The sequence below is a fragment of the Hylaeus anthracinus genome, unplaced genomic scaffold, assembly GCF_026225885.1.
Source record: "Hylaeus anthracinus isolate JK02 unplaced genomic scaffold, UHH_iyHylAnth1.0_haploid 12001, whole genome shotgun sequence".
Lineage (NCBI taxonomy): Eukaryota > Metazoa > Arthropoda > Insecta > Hymenoptera > Colletidae > Hylaeus > Hylaeus anthracinus.
The window spans coordinates 14508546-14531735 of record NW_026534348.1 but is presented as its reverse complement, the minus strand read 5'-3'; the positions used below and the strand labels follow the sequence as shown (position 1 = coordinate 14531735).

Sequence of the window (23190 nt, the reverse complement as noted above, 5' to 3'; positions counted from 1 at the left end):
AGAATAGGAACGATCGGCGATTACCTCGATTACCTCGGCTCTCAAGCGCTTTTCCTATTTAACCGATGGGAAATTTGCTGAGACAATCATTATCAAACGGATACTCTTTTTTTTTTAAAATCAATTTCGAGGGAATTTTCGTGATTCTTACGCGGTCGAAGTACTTGATATAAACTTTTGAAATTTAGTATGACTATTCGTACGTGTATGTACGAGTTGTTAAATTTACAATTGTCCTGGTCAATTTGTTTACAAGTTGCGAACAATACTACACGTCACATATAGCGTATCGATTGAATCCGCCCTAGCGGTCCAAAACAATGAAAATTGATACCTTGGTAATACCTTGGAACAAAAATGATTATAATTCGAATTTCATAACGATATGACGCCTTATTTTGCATAAGAATCCGCAGTCTATTTATAACTCTACCATTTTCAGTCAAATCAACTTGAAGTTTCCGGGGAATATTCACGGAATGTTGTAGACCAATGAATACCAAAACCCAAATATTAGGTAGACTGGATAGTAATGTCGTTTCTGCGAATCTCAATACTTATTTATCTGGCATTGAAAATTTGCACACTAGATAGCAAAAAGCTGTTGATAACGAGGGTGATTACATAATTCATTAGAAATAGAAATTTATTAAGAATGTGTTTGAATTTAATGTAAAAGAAATGACATTACTTTTCGGTTCCCCTAATATGTCAATTTTGAAATGTGTAAGTATCCTGCGCTCCTGTTGTTGAGTAAAATCATTGAACGAACTCGTGAAATTAAAATGAGCGTGAAGAGTTACCAGGGAACTAGTCCAAATGAAAGATCTCGATTGTTCTCCATAACGTTTCCCGGCTAATTCAGGAGGTTAAGAAGGAGATCGAACACGAAAGCAGTCCAACTGCGTCGAGTATGAGACCGTGGTATGATGAGGTACGTAGTAATGCGATATCCCGGTACTCGTGGGAGAAGCGCGTTATGGGAATAGGGATCAATTAGAGCGATGTCACGGGCCGAGTAACAGTGGATGGATGGACGGAAGTACTACTGAGGAGAGTGCAAGGGAGGTGAGGGCGTACTTCGGCTACCATTCCCAGATCGGACGTACTTACTCGTCCTACCGGCGCTAATTGCTAAGAGACCCGATAGACACACTTTAGAGCAAGCCTTGTGAATAGACCCGAATCTTGCCCGATTCCCTGTCCTACCCTTCACCATCATACGTTTTTACCGTCTCCTTTGGTTCACACAAGCCGATTGTACATCAATCGCGGACCTCGAATCGGATATACCTATTTAGCAATTGAATACTGTAACTATTTACTTTTTCCAACTTTCGAAAGGATTTAGTTTCAAGTATTTCGAAATATGAAACCAATGTTTTAAAAGGTTTTCTATTCAGAAGGCATGTAGGAGAAACAAAATTTGAACGTATTATAAATATACATAAAAGTAACTTGCAAATATTGTGTAAATGTACACTGATCAGCTTTATTACCATTCGGAAGCCACGAGTACTACAACGAGGAATCATACCCGCGAAAGTCTTAAATCTAAACTAAATACGATCCTTTCATTAAATTGTCAAATCGATGCTTTTACTATTAACGTTAAACAGATTCTAATTACTAAAATAAACGTATATACTGTAATTGTTTCATTCAATAAAACGTATTAAACACTAAATAATTTGAAGCACGTAAATAAAATGTTTTTTCATTCAAGGACAGTAATTTAGGACTCATTTCATCTTGAAACATGCTTTATTCCAATTTAATTCAAATTGGAATGTCTATCGATAAAATTCATAGGATGTGATTGAACGAATTTGTACGATAATGCGTTTGCCAAGATACCTCAATTTCTAATTCAAACCTAACTCGGTTGCGGTTCAAAGTGGAATTGGTACTAATTGCTGGGATCTTTGGCATGTACTCTAAAGTTAAAATATAGATTGAACACGATTGGCGTACATTTTAACGCTATTAGATTTTTATTCATCCGTATTTGTTTAACTGCTTATCATCATATTGAGTGCATAGCGATTACGTCGAGTATAAAACACAACGTAAAAAGAAGTTTTTTATACATAACTGTATGCTAGCAAGATTTTATATTCACCTTGTAAAATATAATAATGTTGGCATAGAATATTAAACAATAAATAAATATGACTTCAGAAGATTTAATTCAATACAATTAAATTACCGACACGCTTTTATAAAATTAAGAACTTATAATTATTGCAATTAATCAAAACAAAGAGCACGTTCAAGCTGTATCAAAAGATATTGTAGAACGCACTGATTTAGTATTTAAATGAAAATGTGTCGTGCATGACATGATTATAATAAGTTTTTCATTATTGAGAAATGTAGATTTAATATTTAAACTTGCATTGTATGGTTGTTCTAAAAAATTCCAATAGAAGAATTGTTAATACTCGAGTGACTTTAGAAATACGTTTAAAGTACATAGGTCAAATTGACCAGTTTGTCAGTTTTAGTGTTAACCAGTAGTTTATTTCAGATTGCGAAAATTATTATCTTTTAGTTTATAGAATAAGGTCATAGGGTTTCAGATCAGATCCCGTTGGAAATCCAATACGTTTACATCATCGAAGGCAATCATTGAGAAACGTAACGCTTAATACGTCTCGAACTCTACAATGATAATGAGCTGGAGAACTGTCATGTGGAAATCGCATTCGTTGCCTAGTTGCGAGATCATCTTATGCCGCTTCTCTATAATTATCATGACATTCTCCTAACGCTAACGTCGTGTCAATAATTTAGTAAGAAGTGTAGTGTGCTATTAAGAAAGCCTTAAGCAACTGATTTTCTGAGAGTGTCCACTTATGTTTATAAATAGGCTACAATATTTCGTCATTTCGATTTAGTTAAAGTTTAAAGACTATTTTTAGAGGCATGCAATATTGATTTTATTTTACCTTAGTATTGAATTATATAAACTGCATACCAGAATAAAGAATGAATTTCGATATTATATAACTATACAACGATACAAACAAAAAAGATTATAGTTTTGATTTGTGTATTTAATCGTTCAGGTTTAGAATACAGTAAAGTAATTTAATTTTGTTTAAATACATATTAATAAACCAACATTGATCATAGTAAACATTTCACCATAAAATGTTTGAGAGTAGAAATTACGAAAGCGCATGAAAGATTGCAAATTTTTTATTTTACCCTTGCAAATCAACCGATATAAAAAATATTCATGAACATTTCAGTTTACGCATACCTCCAGTTTTAGTCTATTCTTTGAAATAGGATAACCACGAATTCCGTATTTTCCTTCCCCAGTTCTTTACAAGCATCGTTGGTATTTTTTATGCAATGGACGAGAGAGGTTATTCAGTATTGTATTCGGAATTTTATCTCAAGTGTCGTCTCAAATTTTACCCAGGGTTCTATCGTAAATTTCATCGCTTCCCGTTTCCACGAGAGGTCAATAAAAGAGCGAACGTTTACCTGTCCAGTTTGTTGAGCATTGTTCGGGTCTCCGCTCTCCTTGCCCCAGCTGCATTTCACCGTTTGACCATTGATGTCGGTGTTGTGTACTGCCACAATAGCGTGTGTTGCCGATTCTTTGGTAGAAAACCTGAAATACAACCAGTGGTAAACTTTAAATTAGCTTCGAACGTATCATTTTTAATGTATATATGTAGTTATACACTCGAAGAACTGAATTATTAATTCCATTCATTTATTGATTTTGACGATTATTTCTTTCATTTATGAAGTAAAAACACAGCGAAATCAATCGTTTTTTGAACTAGCTACCACTTCAAGTGAATTAATATTATTTCTATTTCGAAATAAATTATTTCAAATCGTTAGTTCATACGACAAAAAACCAAATTAATGTTTACTTTTTGCTAGATTAGGAAACGGCCAACTGTACACAAATTTTTACGCAGGACCCTCGACGGTTATAGTTTATTAAGTAAATTAAATGGGGCGGATTAAAGCTCGGTCTCGGACGTATTTGCTTCAAACGTTAGAAAAACAGATGAAATTTACGAACGTGTATGCGTGCAGGGGAAGGAAAACATGCGAATCCCAGCGAATCTAGATTACCATGAATCTAGGGATTCCATGTTAAATCGTAGGTCCGCATATATTGAGCTACTTTGAATTTCATACAGTTTGGAGAGTGTTCAAAGTGTATCGAGCATGTGAACGAACTCCTGATATTATCATTTTGTCGATAACGACCGAGTTAACCGACCTCCACCCCTGGAGCAGCCTGTGGGGGTTTATCCCGCACTTTGTCGCGTGTTATTTATTTATAACGCGAGGGAAGGATGAAAAATTCTATTCACGGATAACAGGCGGATGGAATTCCTGAAAACGCAGAGACAGTGGCTTATTTATCGTGTCCTTCAATTACGGGGAGGTTAAGGTTTGCCATTTGGCGTTTACCCAAGATTCAGGGGGTGGTATGTTCCCGTAAATGTCGCCTATGTAACCGGGTGCTGGAGGGGGTGCATTATGCTGCATGGCCAGACATAAACACGTCGTTTTTAGGGGCATTATAAAGATAATCTTGTGTACGGATGCTTGCTCCGCAGAACGCGGAATATAGTTTCCGCTCTTTAATGAATGGGATTGGATTCTATGATAAAATGATTTCGAGAAAATAAATACAAGCGAGTATCGCGGTTTTTAAACGAAACACGGTATGCGTACAGGGGATGCTATTAAGTTGGAATTATATCAATTTAAAATTCTGCTTGTGTAAGGTAGCAGCAGAAGCTCCATATCAGGCTGCGACCCGTGTGAAGCTGGCCCCACCTATATCAAAAACTTAAAATTTTCTTTTTGCATACGTATCCTTATCGTTTGCTCACGTTTGCTCAAGAAAAATTTTCGTTTGCACCTCTTTAGTTCAAAAGATATACGCGATTCAAATTAGGTGGGGCCAGCTTCACACTAGCCCCACCTTTTTGACAAATTCAAATTTTTCTTTTTGCATACGTTTGCTCATCGTTTGCTCAGGAAAGCTCAAGTGGAATTTTCGTTTGCTCCTCTTTAGTTCAAAAGCTACACGCGATTGAAAATTTTGCAAAGTGTGAAGCTGGCCCCACCTTTTTCGAAATTTGAAATTTTTCTTTTTGATTCTGTTTCGTCATTGTTTGCTCACGTTTGCTCAAGTGGAATTTTCGTTTGTCCCTCTTTAGTTCAAAAGCTACACGCGATTGAAAATTTTGTAAAGTGTGAAGCTGGCCCCACCTAATTTGAATCGCCTGTATCTTTTGAATTAAAGAGGGGCAAACGAAAATTCCACTTGAGCTTTCCTGAGCAAACGATGAGCAAACGTATGCAAAAAGAAAAATTTGAATTTTTCAAAAAGGTGGGGCTAGTGTGAAGCTGGCCCCACCTAATTTGAATCGCGTATATCTTTTGAACTAAAGAGGTGCAAACGAAAATTTTTCTTGAGCAAACGTGAGCAAACGATAAGGATACGTATGCAAAAAGAAAATTTTAAGTTTTTGATATAGGTGGGGCCAGCTTCACACGGGTCAGGCTGCGAAACAGAAGATAAAATATTTGATGTGACACCGTTTCCCCAACTTCCCTACATTAACGTTATCGAATAAGTCGACGGTATCGGAATAATAGGTCACACTACTTTCTATCCTCGTATCCTATATCCAGTTACCCTAAAACGTATATCAGCTATCATCCGTGCATTCCGATCACGTTTCCCAACAAAATTCGATCAATTTTCGTCGCCGGAGCATCTCACGAGAGCTCAATCGTGGATTGACGAATACGACACCGGGTAGTAGCAGGGACCAACGAAAAATCATCGAATTTATCGAGAGATTAGGTCACTTTTAACGTTCGTGCCCGAGACTGCACAATAGGAGTTCCGTTCCGAAGTTCGTTCTCCATCCACGTCCTCGAGCACGACGAAGGGTGGTCATCGTCAGCAACCAACCTCCTTTCTGTCACTACCTCGTTCTCACACCAGGTCTAAAGTACCGACCGATAACCAGCAGTAGATAAGATTCTTTCTTTTCACCGAGAAGAAAGGATCTCTCCCTTCTCCGTTCCTTTTTTCCACCACCCACACTGGCCCTCGGTCTCTATACACAGTATCCAGGGGTAAGTCCATACGTCATCCCGAGATATTCGTTTCCGAGGCTTCCGACTATAGAAAAATGGAAGAAGGAAGAGCAATTAGACGAAAGATATCCGAATGACGGACATTGTCCACGGGTGGTGGAACTGCACCAGACACACCAAGGGGATACTGATGGGCGTTACAGCCGGCGAGACCGGAAGAAAGAAGAACGATGCTGAATAGTGTAGAATGTGCGCGAGAAACGTCGGCCAGGTCGAAAGAACCAGGGAAAGGGGCACGAAGGAGTTTTTCGTCTCCTTATTCCGCCTCTTTCTTTCACGGGCATTGCTCGTTTCGGAACTATCCTCTCACGCTCCTGCTAGTTTCTGCCACAATGGGTCACGGAAACCTATATGTATAGCCGTTTTAAGGGGCACTGATAGATACGTCTTTACAAGCAGTTCAGTCTACATCGTTATGTTCGCTCTTCGGCCAAACTAGTCTACGTCTTCGGTCAATAACTAGACTGTGGACGCGTATGCATATGAAGATTGTAAATATCTGACAATAATTAAATTAATTATTAACAAGACTTATTATTTAAACAATGATGGGGAATATGATTTTGCTGTGATGTTAATGTTTCACGAATTATTTCTCGATGGATTCAACGAGCCTTCGAATCGACCTGTCACGACATGTCACGCGGTTGTTGTTTGCCCTTCCCCTTCTCTACTTCGAGGGGCACAAGCGAGCCGCGACCCCTCGACCGACACAGGTACACGAGGGGTGAGAGCTCATTCTTCGACGATCCATCGGTCGATATGGATCTCGCGATCGCGCGTTCGCGTCTCGCGTCCCTTCTATTCTTCCTTGTAATTTTTGCTTGGTATTAGTTGTGGGTACCTTAGTTTGGTTGGGTAGTTTTAAGGCATGTATGTACGAGTCTCTGTCCTCCACCAAATAATTATTATATTAATCATTTGTTCAATTCTTTTGTTTGTTCGTAGGTCCATATTGGACTCGCACCATCGTTCTCCACTTCGGTCACTATTACTTGATGTGATAAGTGTAGTGACCAACCGTGTAACTGGACAGAAAGGTCGGTTGCCGTCCTCCTGGCGGATCTGTGTTCGAGAGGACGACAATCGGCTCCTCCGAATCGGTTCTCTACTCCTTGCGTCACATCTGGGTAGTCCAGAACTCGCCAAGCTGCGCAGTAAGGCCAAAGCGCAGTGAGACGGATCGCGAGTTGGGTCCGCCGTGGCTTCTAGCCGGGTCCAGGGTGTGGAGGATTGGTTCGGAGGCGTCGGTCGCCTTCCTTTCGAGTCCAGATCCAACAAGAGGAAACGGAACTGACTCAGTAAGTCCGTTACATGGTCGCGTCGTGTCGCGATTTAGCTTCACCCCTCTTAGTTCAAATAATTATTTGGCAGAGTCAGAGTTAAACTTTGAAAATCAAAGGGAGTTTGTTTTCTTTGATTTCCATGGTTTCGTACTTAGTATTAAGCTCGTCGACTCTATGTAGAATATGCCTGTATGTACGTGTACTCTATCTAGAGGGAGATCGAAGGAACTTTGATTCCTTCTATCTCCGGGTCTCCAGTCGCAGCAACCTCCACGTAGTGAGACCTGGTAATCGGTATTATTCGTGACGAACAATCCTTATCACGACTATTTGTGTTTTTAAATTACAGACCAAACTACGACATACGTATCTTCTGAAATTTTGTTTTCTTGCATTATAAAATTATCCTATTAGTAATTTTTTTACATTCTGTGCGAAATGCAATCCTTGAACCCATATAATCTAACAACTGGAAAACTTGTATATCGTTCCTAATAACAAAACAAATATTGGCATATTTTTAACTGTATTGCCAATACATTGTCAAGATCTCGTCTCGTCTCGTCTCGTGCGCGTCACTATTTAAATTATTTAAAATAATATTATAAAAATATTTTAAGTGGAGAAGCTATATTAAGTGGAATAGCTTCATATTTACTAAGTAAGTTGATATATAAGAAAATAATTAAGATAAAAATTGTAATGTTTAGTGCTTGTTCCTACTACTACACTCTGTATGTATTTGCAAGGTACTGGGGAAGTGCGTAACATAGATCTGAAAAATCATTACAGTTAGGACTACACTGATGCACATGCAGGCTAAACCCCGCTAATTCTAACACCCTTCGAAATATTGTTACCTAAATTAAAGATTATGATTTTACGTAATTAATTGTTGGCTTGTGTAGACTTTTCATGTAAGTAATAGATTCATTTGTTTTTTTCTGCAACGCGAGGACACCAACATATCCAGTTTCAATATTGTGGACGTCACAAATTATATAATTTGTTAACGTGCTCACAAAAGTATTCAGAAAACCATCCTTCGATTCTTTCTTAAGAGTATTGCGCGATGCTGTACATACTTATATGGATGTTGCGATAGCGTAGCACGTGAACTTTTGAATGCGTGATTAGATGATGCGAAAGGTATGCGTGCGCCATGGAGAAGGTATGCAAACAGAGAAACGACGGACAAAGAGACAGAAGGGAGAGAAAATGAGGCCTAGTGAAATGGCAAATACGATTAGCAAAAGCTATTAGAGTAGATACAGCTGCGAAGTTATAAATCATGTATCTAAAGGGATTCTTTCAGCCATCCGAGTTATTTCGTAGCCTATACTTTCTGTTACAGTGGAATTCATTGATTGAAACACACATAGTATACGCTTTCCTTGTAGCTGTGTATGTATTAACGTGGCGAAAAATGGGGAAGTACAAAGGATTGATTGTGAGAAGATTACAAGAGAAAACACATTACGTTTTATTTATGAAAGCGTCTTGCGCGCGTCTTTATGTTCCTCTTGTGTCAATTATTCTTGACTCGGTGAATTATGGTACGTGGAAATTTCGGTTTTCGCTTGATTTTCATTAATATTAATGTATCAGGTACGACTATAATTTCCTAAAAAAAAAACTGATTTTCAAATACCTGTAAAATTCATAATTTGTTTGTAAAATTCATAATTTTTTTTAAATAAAAAAATCCTTCAAGATTCGTTCAAGTATCACTCCAACATCTGGAAATTTGCACAAAATCTCAGATGCTTCTTCATTTTGTGTCCGATTCCGCGTGAAATGTCCCGAGATAGGATTTGAATAGTGTATCGTGTTTGAAATAGTAAAGTAACGATTATTTTCCCCCTGATAGAACATTCTGACTTAGGGGAATGTCGATTTAATACGTGATTTTGGCTGCATTCCGGTATCGGCTATCAATTTTCAAAGGATCATTGCACCATCGCCAGATGCCAAAACTTCCCTAAGGACATCACGATGTTATCAGTGATTTCAACAAATTTCATGATGCAGGTTTCCTCGTACCTTTCGGGTTAAGACTTCTGCCAATCGAAATTTGGCAGAGGGAAACGTTTGGCTCGTATTGATACTTCGTAAACTTTCATTAAAGTGACGTTAAGAGTCATTAATTACTTACGCTTACTCTCCGTTTTTATCGGTCCTCGGAAGTCTCTTCTATGTATACTTTTCTTTCGAGTTGAATCTTGCATCAGTTTTTAATTACATTTTCGTATGGATACTAGAGCCTCCATTTATACTTGTACACGTGTATAATGTGTAGGATGACTATAAACTTTTTTAATTACTTTTGTTTGAGTGTTAAATAATTTGACTGTCGACATTTTTTATAGTTTATACGAAAGCATTTCTACGCGAGACGTCTTCAAAATGCCTAGCAATTAAACCGAGTAATCTTTAGAGTTCTATCCCGTTGGATGGCCAGTGTGAAGAATTAATTTTCTCAAACTTGCTTTATTTGTACGTGAGAAGTGAGAACTTTCTCATTGATCAACAAAACTTCTCCTTTTGCTCGTTTTCTTCCGCGCGATGATCTGTATCTGCTACGTACTTCGCTCCTCGTTCACCTTAGGGACCACCCGTTCGCTGTGACATCTCGAAGAGATATTATACGTGACGTATATCATCGCGGCATTTCAACAACAATGCGGCATAGTCCAGGGGGACATCGTCGATCGAGAGATCGACAGGATACACAATCGAGCGAACAAACTTTCGAAATTAATAAGTTCCAGAAGAATCGTACGCCTCGGTTGAGTGTCTGCGCACTTCACAGGCGAAACAATTCGCTGGAATAATTGTTGAACTTTTCAAGATGCTTGCTATAGTGAAATTCCTCCTACTTTAGAATTTACTTCGGGAAAGTATCCGATTAATTATCGTGTATTGAGTACGATATATAATGTAAGAGATTCAACTATATAATCTTCGATATCTTTTTACTTTCTATTGTTATAATTGAGTATGTTATGAAATTATTATGGTATTATTGAAATACTGCAATCGTGTGATTGTCGATTGTAAAATTTGTTGCGATAGTTTGTAATCCGAGTCTGTATCTATGTCGACGATAGGACGTGCTATTTTTGAGAAGCATTCAGACAAAAATTTATGAATCAATCGATAAGCTAAGCAAGAAGTCAAGGTCCACACATTGATTTATTGGCGCAGCAGTTTCACACTTCTGCTGACCATCCGCATTCATGGCGCCTTCCTTTCATCCTTAGCGCCTACTGCAGTGTCACAAATACACGGCGTGATACAAATGATCGCTAAATTCAACAAATATGTAACAACTTCAGCTGAATTTGCCTGTGCTCCACTATGATGATCATTTTGGATACTGATTCGTTAACAATGTCACCCCTTTCTCAGCACGTTTTTATATAGGAGCTGAGGATTTTTATATAGGATTCATTTGCAAATGAAGGTTCAGCTATGCCTTTTTTGTACTTGGTTCTTGGTCCATTCTAAGTGTTTATAAAAACAGCTTCGTTTGTCGTTTTGATCATTCGACGATATTTAAATTCGTGACAATATATTTATAACAAAGGAAGTAGTGGTAAAACTGTTTACCTGATGAAAGCGTATCCCTTGTCCTTGAATACACGAATCTCTTGGATGGATCCGAAAGGCGAAAAGGTCTTTTGCATTAGTTCTTCTGTTAGACCATTAGTTAGTCCACCGCAGTACACCGTGCAGTTTGTCGGACTACTTTGATTGTACACTTCATCGAAAGTCAATGGCTTCGCATTCGCTGTAAACAGAAAACAGAAAAAGGGTGATCCACTGTTATCATTGTCCAATATTTGTGGATTATTATTATCCTTTAGCATTAACTGATTTTAATACAAATTATTAACATATTTCTCGTTTATATTTCATTCATACTGGCATACTTATTAAGAAATATTTCTTTGTTGGCTAATATTCATGGTTAATGATAAATATTTATCAAACTTGTATTGTTCAACAGCTTCGAAAGTAATTGATCTAGTTTTAAACTAACTCGCAGAGCAACGTGGTTTTAGACGAGTTACAAGTTTTCATTTGAAAAATGTATTAGAGGCATCAATTTAAAAGGTTAAGAGAGTACAAGTAAAAAATTAGTTTATTTTAAATATGAGGACATTAGATTCTGTTGTTAGAAACTGTTCTAACAAATCCATAATTTAAAAAAATTTTTTTAATTCTCGTTCACGTTACACTTACGTAAATCTAGAAAGCGACAAAATTAATGAAGTGCAACTTTGCCATACTGTAAAGTCTAATTGTGAAATTGTAAATAAATTATGTGTCAAACTGCAAGCACGGTACGTACTTTCACGAAATATTAACAACTTTGTGCCTTAATTTTCATTTGCCACAGCTGGTAAATAATGGGATGTATAATTAATATCTCTGTTGTTCGGTGAACCGGTCAAAACCGCTGAACCGCTTTATCTTTACAAAGTTAGCTTGTACTTTGATCATTAATAACCTTCATTCGACGCACATAAGAACAATTTAACCTCAGTAATGTATTAATTATACGCGAGCTATGAAATACTTTCAGCAAAACATTAATACAAATTGTTGACTTTATTTTTCTCAAAAATAATATCGTCGTGAAATAGGAATTTCGATGTCATTCTATAGGGTTGCTCGCCAGAAACAGAGCACTTGATAATCTCTTTCGTTTGTCACGATACGAACAAATGTTAAATGTTATATTTGATAAATGATGGCGCAACTGGTGAGGAAGTCATTCTTTATGAAAAAGAAACGAGTATAAACTGTAAAATAAACTTCCTTAATTCTCGAAGATAATGCGTCATTTTACTGCGTCATTTAGTTTTAATAAAACCCATTAGATTAATAACCTTGACCACAACATGGAAAAGACAAATGGATACATGCTTCCTAGTTAAACGAATTTTGTTAATTTTGAAAATTCTAAAAAAAGCGTGACTACAGTACTATATTAAGAAAATGTCTCACTGTATGCCTCATATTTACTTATTAAATTTAAAGTATGAGGTATTTTATCGTCTTGTCATAGTTTAGGAGATGATCAGTTCTGTTCTTGGTGGTCAATTGATGAATATTTTAACAAAATTTTATGAAGGTTTAATAATGTATGCTCTAGTATAATAAATTACTACAATCGATGAACAGATTCAACAGATGATAAAGAATTAATCAGATTTATATTTTATGTAAGGACGACTTGGGCATGGTTAATATTTGTACTTCATTTTGATGTTATCAATTTGCATGAGATGATTATCCGATGTTTTCGTATCCACATTGTTTCCTGCACGGTAAAATCCGATATGTTCGACGTTAAATCAATATGTCAGTGTGCCAGTACTAAATTTTGTTCCTCTTCATTTTACTTACATTAAATTTATACATAGTTCGATGTACATATATCTCTGAAATATATATTTACAGCAATTATTGAAGCACATAATCTTAATAGCTAAATGATTTCTTAGAATAATGAGTTATAATGTGATACATGCAGTTCGAATTTGATGAAAAAAATTGGTGTCTATTCATAAACGAAATTAAACTGTTCTTATTACTCTCATTTGTCAATACTCGCATAACAATTAAGAACAATAATAAAGCTGTATAAGGTAATATACAATTAAAATGAGTACTATATACAATGAGTTATAATAAAAACTAGAAAACCGTTTAAACTAATTCGTGGTAGTAAAAGCTACAAATATTTATCCATAAATGTAATGATTTCAACAGCTACGTTTTACTAAAGATTCAAACTACGAAATATTTCTAAGTGTTCAACACTTGAGATTGACATTAATGGTTAATGGTAGTTCTTATTTCTTATACTTATTTTTATTACAATTAAAATTTACCCAGGTTTCCTAAAACACATTAGCTATCAAGAATCGTAGCTGATAAACCTTTTATAAAAATAAATCGTGTGAACAGTCTCGCTATTTACTTTGTACTTAAATATCATATTCACTTCGAATACAAACGAATTCAATGAACCTAGTTGCTGGTCAGCAAAACTTAAAATTAACGAAAGTTCTCCGAAACTTGTGCTTTTTATCAGAACAGCAGTAGCTTTTTACGTGTTTCGAGTTCTTACCGCAGCCGAAGCAATGTTACAGACAGATCGATATTTTAACTAAAGCATAGCTCGCCCGCAATTTTTCTTTTGTGCGACATTATCATTGTCGAGTAAAAACAATTGATTCGTATGGGGGCGTGCGTGCTAGCAATCAACATTTTGCCCGACTAGAAAATTTGTAGCGTGTTACGTATTCCAGACGATTAAAAAACACCATAACGCAAACAGTTGTCCGCTCTACTAATCTTACCTAGTAATACGTATAATACTCCATGTCCATAAAATAATACTTTAATAATTTTTTCTGGATAAGAGAGTAAACAAAATTAGTCAAGGTTGTGAAATTGTTGATATCTAATCGATACGTTACATATTTTATATTATTTTCTTCCTTTTTATTTTTACATTTTGTTTAATCACGCAGCAATAAATAGGATAAATCAAATGAAAATGAAATAAATCTTCATACTGTTTATAGAGTTTATACTGCGCTCAAACAGCAACCTTTTTCATGATTTATTTTTCAATGCAGAAGCAAAAAGAGCAAAAACACAAGCTCGTCTTGCAACTGGAACGTACAGTTTTTACAAGTACATATTAAAAGAGAAAGAGAACATGCAACTGCTTAATTATCGTTGCTCGAGGATCTCAGTTGCGCAACGGTTTTTCTTACTTCTTAGTTCGTGCAAGATCAAACACTTGATTTCAAAAGATTGAGAATTGAATTCAACACAAAGCAGAATTCTCTCGGTGTGAAGAACCGACTGGCAGATTAGAATTTCAAGAGTAATGTTCTTTGTATAGAGTTAAGCCTATGATTGTTTTATGTCTCATGAGAGGACTAGTTTTTAATTTAAAAAACTGACTTAGATACTGAAGTAATTAATAATTATACAACGACAAATAGTTTTTAAATCTAAGAAGGTCGATAACGTTCTGATAAACTTTACCCTTAGAGGATCGTGAACGACTTCGTATATCATTAAGAAAGAAATATAACGGTATTATTCAAAATGGCCTCCTTTGTAATGATCCAGACTTGCTAACGAAGTGGTCAATTGGCAATTGTAGCACGCACAGTCTTCAGAGTTATTTCGGAAGCTGCTTTTGTCAGGTCGTTCATTAGGCATTCTAATTTCCTATCAGACGCTTTGACGTTTACGCTCTCAAACTCTGACCATAGTTTGTAATCGTTTGTAAGTGGATTTTAAGCTAGTTTACCAAACAGCCAATCATTGTTTTCTGGAGATTGTTTCATCAAGATATAACGTGGGTTTACTTCTGTGATAAAAAGGTGTACTTTACGGGATATTAGCGAAACTTCTATAATTCCTAGGAGTTAGATTCGATTGAAACGTTTTTAACCAACTGGTAACTTTTAAATATGTAACAATTGCAATTTACTTATAACAATAATAAATAAATATTAATATAATACAAGAGTAAAGAAATTAGTTTAAATGTGTATATACAATTTGCCTCATAAGAGCACGTTTATTTATTTAAAAAATTTACAAACAGGTTAACGATAGTTTACTCAAGGATTATACATAGTTATACAGGGTGAGTCTTATAACGTGACGACTTCAAATTACTCATAAGGTATTATGAGGTTGTACGACAAAATGTTTGAAACAAAAGTTGCATGGTATATAGGGGGACATACATTGATGTAATCTGCTCTTTATTACCTTACTTTTTTATTGAGATATCAAGGTCACCTTCAGTTTTTCAAATGGAATATCTAATATTTTTTTTTCGAATTCAGATAAATCATCAAATTTTGCGTAAAAAAGTATTACATGAAGTGGGAATTCAAATAAATAATTACTGAGATATCTTCAAATTAATAATCTTCTATCATGAAATATGCTTAGCCAACGTGATTCTTACCAGGACTTTATTCACGTCGGTAGGTCATGTCTGTAAACAAGTTCCCTGTTAAATATTTATAATCATCAACACGAAATGCCTATTTAGTATCTCGGTAAGCATTAAAGTCGTATTGAGAAAGGTGCTACATTTTTATTACGATGTTCAGTAACAGTGAAACAACGTTATGATAATTGTTTATGGTGCGTGGGAAGAAAATGCTATAAGAGCTAAGATCTTGTACCAAGCTGAGTATCCTGATCGAAATCACCCATCGTATTCTACCTTCTTAAGGCTTACTCGAAGACTCAAAGAACATGGCAATTTTAATGTACAGAATCGTAAAAAAAAAAATATACATGTTGAATTGAGTAACCTCCTTTTCGAAGTCGGTTAAAAAGGTATCACAAAGTTATGAATAATGAAGGATGTCGTACTTCAACCTTAGCAGCTATTGCTCATAAACTTCTTTTATAAATATCTCAGTAATTATTCATTTGAAGTCCCACTTCATGTAATATTTTTTTACGCAAAATTTGATGATTTATCCAAATTCGAAAAAAAATATTAGACATTCCATTTAAAAAACTGAAGGTAACCCTAATATCTCAATAAAAAAGTAAGGTAATGAAAACCAGATTACAGCACTGTATACCCCCCTAGATACCATGCAACTTTCGTTTGAAATATTTTGTCGTACAACAAAAATCTTACGATTGATTTGAGGTCGTCACGTTATAAGACTCACCCTGCATAGTAATTTAAGGGTCATAATATAATGATACACCTTTTCAATCAATTTAAACGAAAGCAATAAAGAAACAATAAATTTATTATTGTCGATACAAATTTCGTAGGGGTTCCTTGAAGTTTTTCAATAAAACTATAGATTTCCCTTAATCATACCACGATTAGATGGTCGTTTTAACGCGATAGACTTTTTCGGTTAGTCTGTCTGGTCTTTCGTCTTAGCTCTACTGATACCGGGAAAGGGGTTAGGTTTGACGACGCAGAACTCTGTGCAGCAGGCTTCTACTGTTCGAGATATCGAACGGCAATGCCAAAGAGGTTGAACCCCGTCAGCTAAGTTTACGATCGCACGGGGGCTTAGCCTATACTAAGGTAGCAGGCTACGGGTGTAAACGCGACCGGTAAACCACGGCCTGTAATTGCCTCGTTCGAGGATAGAAGGTTCTCAGGACGTCGAAACGTCCCGTTAAGAACTTACCAGGGGGACGTTCTCTTCGTTTCTGAAAGCTCGGCATTATCTCTTTATTGCCCCCCTGAACGTTATTCTTAGTATTCTTGGAATGTCGTTCCGCGTGCGTTATCGGTTCGCTTTAAAAAATTTTCTTCCCGCTAAAACGCTTACGTAGCTACTATAACATCGATTTTTCTCTCGTGTCCAGGAAATTATTGTTGCCTTTTTACGAGGCCCCGAACCTAGCTCACGAACGATCGATGCTGACGAATACTGAATGTCAAAGCTGCGCTTGTTTCGAGGACACTGGAGGTTAACGGGGAAAATCATCCGTTTGATTATTTCCGTCGCTTGTAGCGAAGGATTATTTATTAAAAGGTGTACGTCGAGGCAACTAGAATTTAAAGCGATGCAAATTGCAATTACGTGTCGTCGTTCGAAGCATTCTTTCTGCATACTTTCTGCGAATCGAATATTGATTAATTTTTTTCTCGAAATATTAAGTAGATTCATCTTACAATTAGAGTCGTTAGTAGTTTCTGAAGAATTTTTTGTTAAAGAGATAGATTTACGTCATATTTTATTGGCTATGAAGGTTCCTTTTAAACAAAGAATATGAAAGAATGCTTTTCTTGAAAAATATTTCTTTTCTTGTTTAGCTTAATGCTGATTGCTGCAATAGAATTGAAACGATTATAGAGTAATTTCCTTACAGAAATTCTACGAAGTGAATTGGAATCTATTATTTTAATTACACATAACAATAAATGTTTATAATACTTTTTCTTCTACGTCTGAGTAGTATGCAATAAATTACTTTTGTATTATTGGTAATAAGGATTCTATATTTGAAAATTACAGGATGTATTAAATTCTAATAAATTTGTAAGTTTTAAGTTGCAATGGAATTTTGCTATCATCTAGAGTTAAAGAATCGAATAGTATATTCCAGTTTTTTATAGGCGAAACTTTTTAATAAAAGTTCTTAACTTATAAGGATCTACAGTGACGTGCACAGAGTCAATTTTGCTGAAACTTCGCAAAGCAGAATAGACAAAATTAAAAGACATGTATTCTTTTTACCTACAGAGGCCAAAATTTAATAAACGAAAGGGCTTTTTGAAGATTGAACCCTTTGTTGCTATCTTTGAAAGCATAATAATGATAATATTGAAACTAGCTTCTACTATATTCTGAGTAATAAAATCATTTTGCTAGCGCCAAATTAAGTGGAATTTTTTAAAGAATAATGACATAAGTACGTTCTCCTGTTTTATTGTCTTCATTTTCAATAAACGACACTATTTCGAGTAACTAATTAGAAAATGAGATTTAATATACTTCTAATCGTTTTAAGTAATTGTTATGGAAATTTAAAAAAATTTTTTAAATTATTACGAAGTGCATAAATTGTATTTATTTAGCACTAACATGCATTAAACCAACAACTGATACTATGTACTCTTATCTCTCATGCACGCCTAGTATACATGTGTATACAATTCTTTGTGTGGTAAGAATGGAGAAATGTGCAAATTATTTTTAGGACTTCTTAAATATTATCCAATTTATAATGTACACTTTAATTTAAATTTTGGTTTTAATATACTTTGTGATTTAAATTTTCGTCTAATCTATTATTAAAATTTTATTCAGATTCCATGTCATGGTATTTCTTTAATTCTCTGAACAATTAATAGATTTCTTCGATTATTATATAACAAGTTCCACAATTAGTATGCAGGAAGGAAAATTTATTTTTGCGAATAAACCTTTTAGTATTCCAGGTAAGGAGAGGTAAAATACGAAAAATCAGTATTCATATGAAATTATCTAGGTATTCGAAAAAATGGCAGGGAAGCTTTGAAGGGGTTACGTCGGTTATGCTTGGCTGAAAAATTGAGGGGTTACTATAGATCCATACTATCACGGAGGTTTCATACTGGCAGGTCTTCGTGAATGAAAATCAGCTTTAAAAGGAGAAAGATTGCGAAGATGATATCGGCTCGCTCAAGAGGATGCCTTAAATAGAAAGAGTAACGATATGGGATAAAAAATTTTATCGGGACTTATTCTCGCTGAAAGTTTATTGGCTTTTAAGAGATTTCTAATCAGTTATCGTTTAAAACCGTAATCGTTTGAAACTGTGTGCGTGAATGCGTATATTATATGTGCATTATGTGTACATATTAACAAGTAACGTAAATGTTTAATATATTTTTGTATCTGTAGTACCCACTTGAATTGTTAAATGAAATAAAGGCGATGTCGAAATCAGAGGTTCAGCTTAAAAATAAATAAATTGTACTGATCATCTTGTTTCAGGTTGGGACTAGATTAATTATAATGGAAATCAGGTTGAGAACTTAAGAGATTGGCAATGTAACGTAATCAAATGTCGAATAAATATTTTTACTTAAACTATAGTTATAAACGATTAAATGTAAAGGTTCGGAGTTAATTTCTACACTTAATACAATAATAAAACAAACGTGAACAGTGTTCAAACGTGTATCGATGCGCAAGGTAATATCTAACAGTATCATGACGTATACATGGTATTAAATGCCACGCTAATACCGTTTTCTTTTCGCAGCATTGCTTTCAGACGCACGTCTTCCAAATAGTCATGGAAAATTCAATGGCGAAGGTAAGTGACACCTCGCGACGTCAAAATTTCCTGCGTCATTTCCCCTCTTCTATCATCTTTCAATAAGTGACCTATATTTCGGTCGCGCGCGCCCAAGTATCAAAGACGGATATATCTCGCTTAAGGAAATCTATCTAGGTCTATATTTATTGAACCTTTCGATTTACCGTGTCGCAGGGAAGGTGCTCCGTGATTTATGGGTGGTGGTTTGGACATACTCGGCATAAAGCTCGCCATTACGGATAGAGCATGTAGCTTCGTGCTCGGCTCATTAGGTAGCTGATTACACGAACGTGGCTAAATCGAAGTTCTACACACTCGATCAATGGCAGGCCTGGTCATGCTCGGTGAAACTTTATTCTTATCTGGCCGGGAACAACTTGGCGATCGGGTAACGAGATTTATCGCGTGGATCTAGCAACTTTTTACTTCCGCGAATCCTTGATAATTCGCTGCCCGTTCTCGGTTCACCCGAGGAGACGAAAGATCAACAAGAAATTCGAGGGTCCCTGAATGGAGCGACACGCGGGTCGAGGTCAAGGAAAAAGGAAAACGCTAGGGAAGAGGGGAAAAAAGTAATAGGTGGAAATGCACGGGAAAAGGGGGAAGGAGAAGGAACGGTGAAAGGGTGGAAAACACCTGAGTTAGAATGGGAAAAAAAAAAGGTAGGGACAACGATGTTGGACTTTCGCAATATCTTCCCTCCTTTTCCGTTGCTCCCGAAAAGGAAGTTTCCACTTTTCTCCATTTTATGGCGAATGGAATCTCTAATGGTCGACGATGGAACTCGAATGGATATACGTATCTCGTACCTCCTTAAATAACGTAGATACTTGAAGTTTCGTTGGCACTAGTTACCTCCGCGGAGCGCCATAGTGCTCCTGAGTAAATTCATGCTAGCAGTACCTAAGTGGACATCGGATGCCCCTCTGTCTGTCTCCTCTTTTTTATTTTACTTCCGAGTATCTACTGATATTTGAATAATTAGCTCGCAGGCTGATGCTGTATTTACAACTTTCCGTTGGCCCGTTAAAGCGTTGTATCGACCAGTATGAAAAGATAAAAGTTACCTTCCCATCCTCTCTCTCTCTCTCTCTCTCTCTCTCTCTCTCTCTCTCTCTCTCTCTCCTCTCTCTCCTCTCTCTCCTCTCTCTAGGAATGCTTTACCGGCTCCGCACTTGACAATTGTTGCACGGTAATTGTTATCCGTTTTGCGGAACTCGAGGAACGCTTAAGTCATTGTCCGTGGTAACAGCCCCTATTTTGCAATGACAATGACGCTTACAGAACACAATTATTTCGAGGCTGGTCGTGTCTTTATATCTAGGATGGACGAGTTCAAAGCGTGATGTACAGATGAACATAGAATTTAAGATGTAAATCACTTCTTTCGAGTACCTTTTTCAGTTTCATTCCAGTCAGCTTGTATGATAACTCTAATGAATGGCTAAATTATAGTTACACATAAAAGGTATTTTGAACGGGGTTATTTTTGTTAAGAAGGATGTAGATTTGCTAGTAAAACTACCCCAAACAGAACAAAACTTATAAGAGTAAGATTTGGCACTATGATGAAGAATTTGATTAATATTAAAGAATGTATTTAGAGTATGCCAAGGAGAAATCAAGATGTAATGTATATCAAGGAAGTTTCTTGTAAACACTAAATATAAAAATATTTGATATCTATTTTTTTTTTTTTTAAATATATGGTGTTTAATATGTAAAATTTTCTTTATAATTACAAGGCAATATTTAGTTTATCTCGACGTATTTTTATACGTAATATTTTAGTAGATGGTTAAACAGTTCTTGAAATAGCATGTTCAGCATTATTATTGGTATACTACAGTACGAGTGTTCATCGTAAAGGGTAACATTTTTCACTTTATAAGTAATGCTTTTCAAATTCTTTTCAATGTATTCTAATACTTTTGGTCTTCACATGTCTACTGAATTTTTCGTAAAAAGTAGGTAATCATGCAGATCTGCGGACTAATGCACCATCAACTATTGGCAATCGTGTCTTTTGGTGTTCAATTGACAGTCCTTCTAAACATGTGTGTATGTACGTATACATATATACTCTGACGAACATTCAATACATCATAAAACATTCAATGAACGTCATTTCATATCTCTAAACCCTTCATATTCGCATTACCTCTTTGAATGTATAATATCAATCTGTTTTATAACAAATACGTGGGAAACAAAAATAAAATGATGTATAATGCTTGGTATAATGGTTCATATGAATTCTTTAATTAGTTCTTCAGAAAATGGCATGTAACGAGAGCAGTAGAACATCTCGTACGTAATACGTACACACATGTATATTTTATATTTTACATCTTGTATGTATATACACAGATATATAATAAGATACGAATATCAACCGTGATATCGAGTATCCGTAACTTTTATTTTATGGTATGTATAAGATAAACCTATTCTACAGTCAGGCAAACCGTGTACGATTAACCTAAAATTGCTGAATAATTAAACGATCTCAAGATTAACGTTTGCAGAGACAAGATTTAAACAAGAGCTTCACGGAAGAGTGTGCACGTAAAGAAAAGTGCACGTGATATATGGAAAAGAGTAACATGTAGTATATTAACAAGATGATACTATGGACCGTGAGAAATGTCACACAAGTTGCTAAATATTGCGCTAAACGTTTCGCTGTATTACTTACAATCGGAAGAATTTGCGGATACGTACAGTACTTCTTGCGAAGGACATATTAGCCCAGTTTTTCATTTCTAACCAAACTGCAGAAAAATATAGGTGAAAATATTGAAATCAAATAAAAAGTATCAAAAGTGAAGGGAAAATTGCTCAATTTACAACTCTTCTCTCTTCCTTTCAGGTATTTCTTTAATGTCTGTTTATCGTTTCTTACAGTTCCGCTAGATAATTTCGAACGCCTCGTATCCAAATCTCTATCAAACAAGGGATAACAGACGGTCATGCATATCGAAACCTCTGCGTACATATTCTAGTATAAAACTTTACAACACAGAAAATTACTTTTAACGAGATTCGAACGACGCCGCTAGACACGTTCATACTACGTTCTATCGTATGCACACAGTACATGTATACATACACGTATATAGAAGATGGCCAAACAAAACTACCAATTCGATACAGTACTTCTAGTAAAAATAATAAACAGCAGTTCGCTCGCTCGTAACGTCAGAACACACGCGTATGAAAATATCAATATATTCATCGAAACAAGGAGCGATGTGTCGCAAACAAAACCTGTTTTCCACGTATATGTTTTTAACAACGCACGAGAAATTCTATACTCGCACCGATTTTCAACGGCTTGTTAGAGATAGTTTCGTCGAGTATGGATAATTTGAGCAAGACAAGAAAATAATGAGGACGAAAGAGAGAACAGCTGTATGTTCGTACACTCAGCTCGATGGATGCGCGTCGCTTCAAGGGAACATGGACTTCCTTTCAGACACGGGCAGAATTTTGAATGGATGACGAATACAAAATTTTCTATAAAAATTTATTCGCAACTATTTTATTTATTCGAATGAGTTTCGATACGTTCAATGCAAAGTGTAATTTAGTAATTTACTAGGTGTAGAAATTAATTCTGCGCTTTCCTGAAGTAAACTTACAATTTGTTTATTAGAAAAAAATCATCAAACTTTTAATCTTTCCTGAGACACATTTCAAGAAAGCACATACGATGATATAATGAAAACATAGTAGATAAATAATTATTAAACTAAAGGTATAAATAATTAGATGTGAAGGTAAAGAAATAATTTCTACACCTGCTTTGACCAATTATTGAATCAAGATTTCTTTCATTATTATTCCTTATCCGTTATTTAAAATTAGCGCGTACATGAGAATTATG

General features: G+C 35.7%; 1 protein-coding gene across 6 annotated transcripts in view; it reads right to left on the bottom strand.

The window, feature by feature from the left end:
* The window catches only part of LOC128890579 (nucleolysin TIAR), a 501564-nt gene that overhangs the window by 7300 nt on the left and 471074 nt on the right, over nt 1–23190 (bottom strand). For all 6 annotated transcript variants that reach the window (XM_054149221.1, XM_054149220.1, XM_054149219.1 and 3 more), the window contains 2 exons: nt 11061–11241; nt 3499–3628 (listed from right to left, as the gene is read on the bottom strand). In XM_054149221.1, the coding sequence (XP_054005196.1) occupies nt 3499–3628; nt 11061–11241 (311 nt within the window). The remainder of the gene's footprint in view (nt 1–3498; nt 3629–11060; nt 11242–23190) is intronic.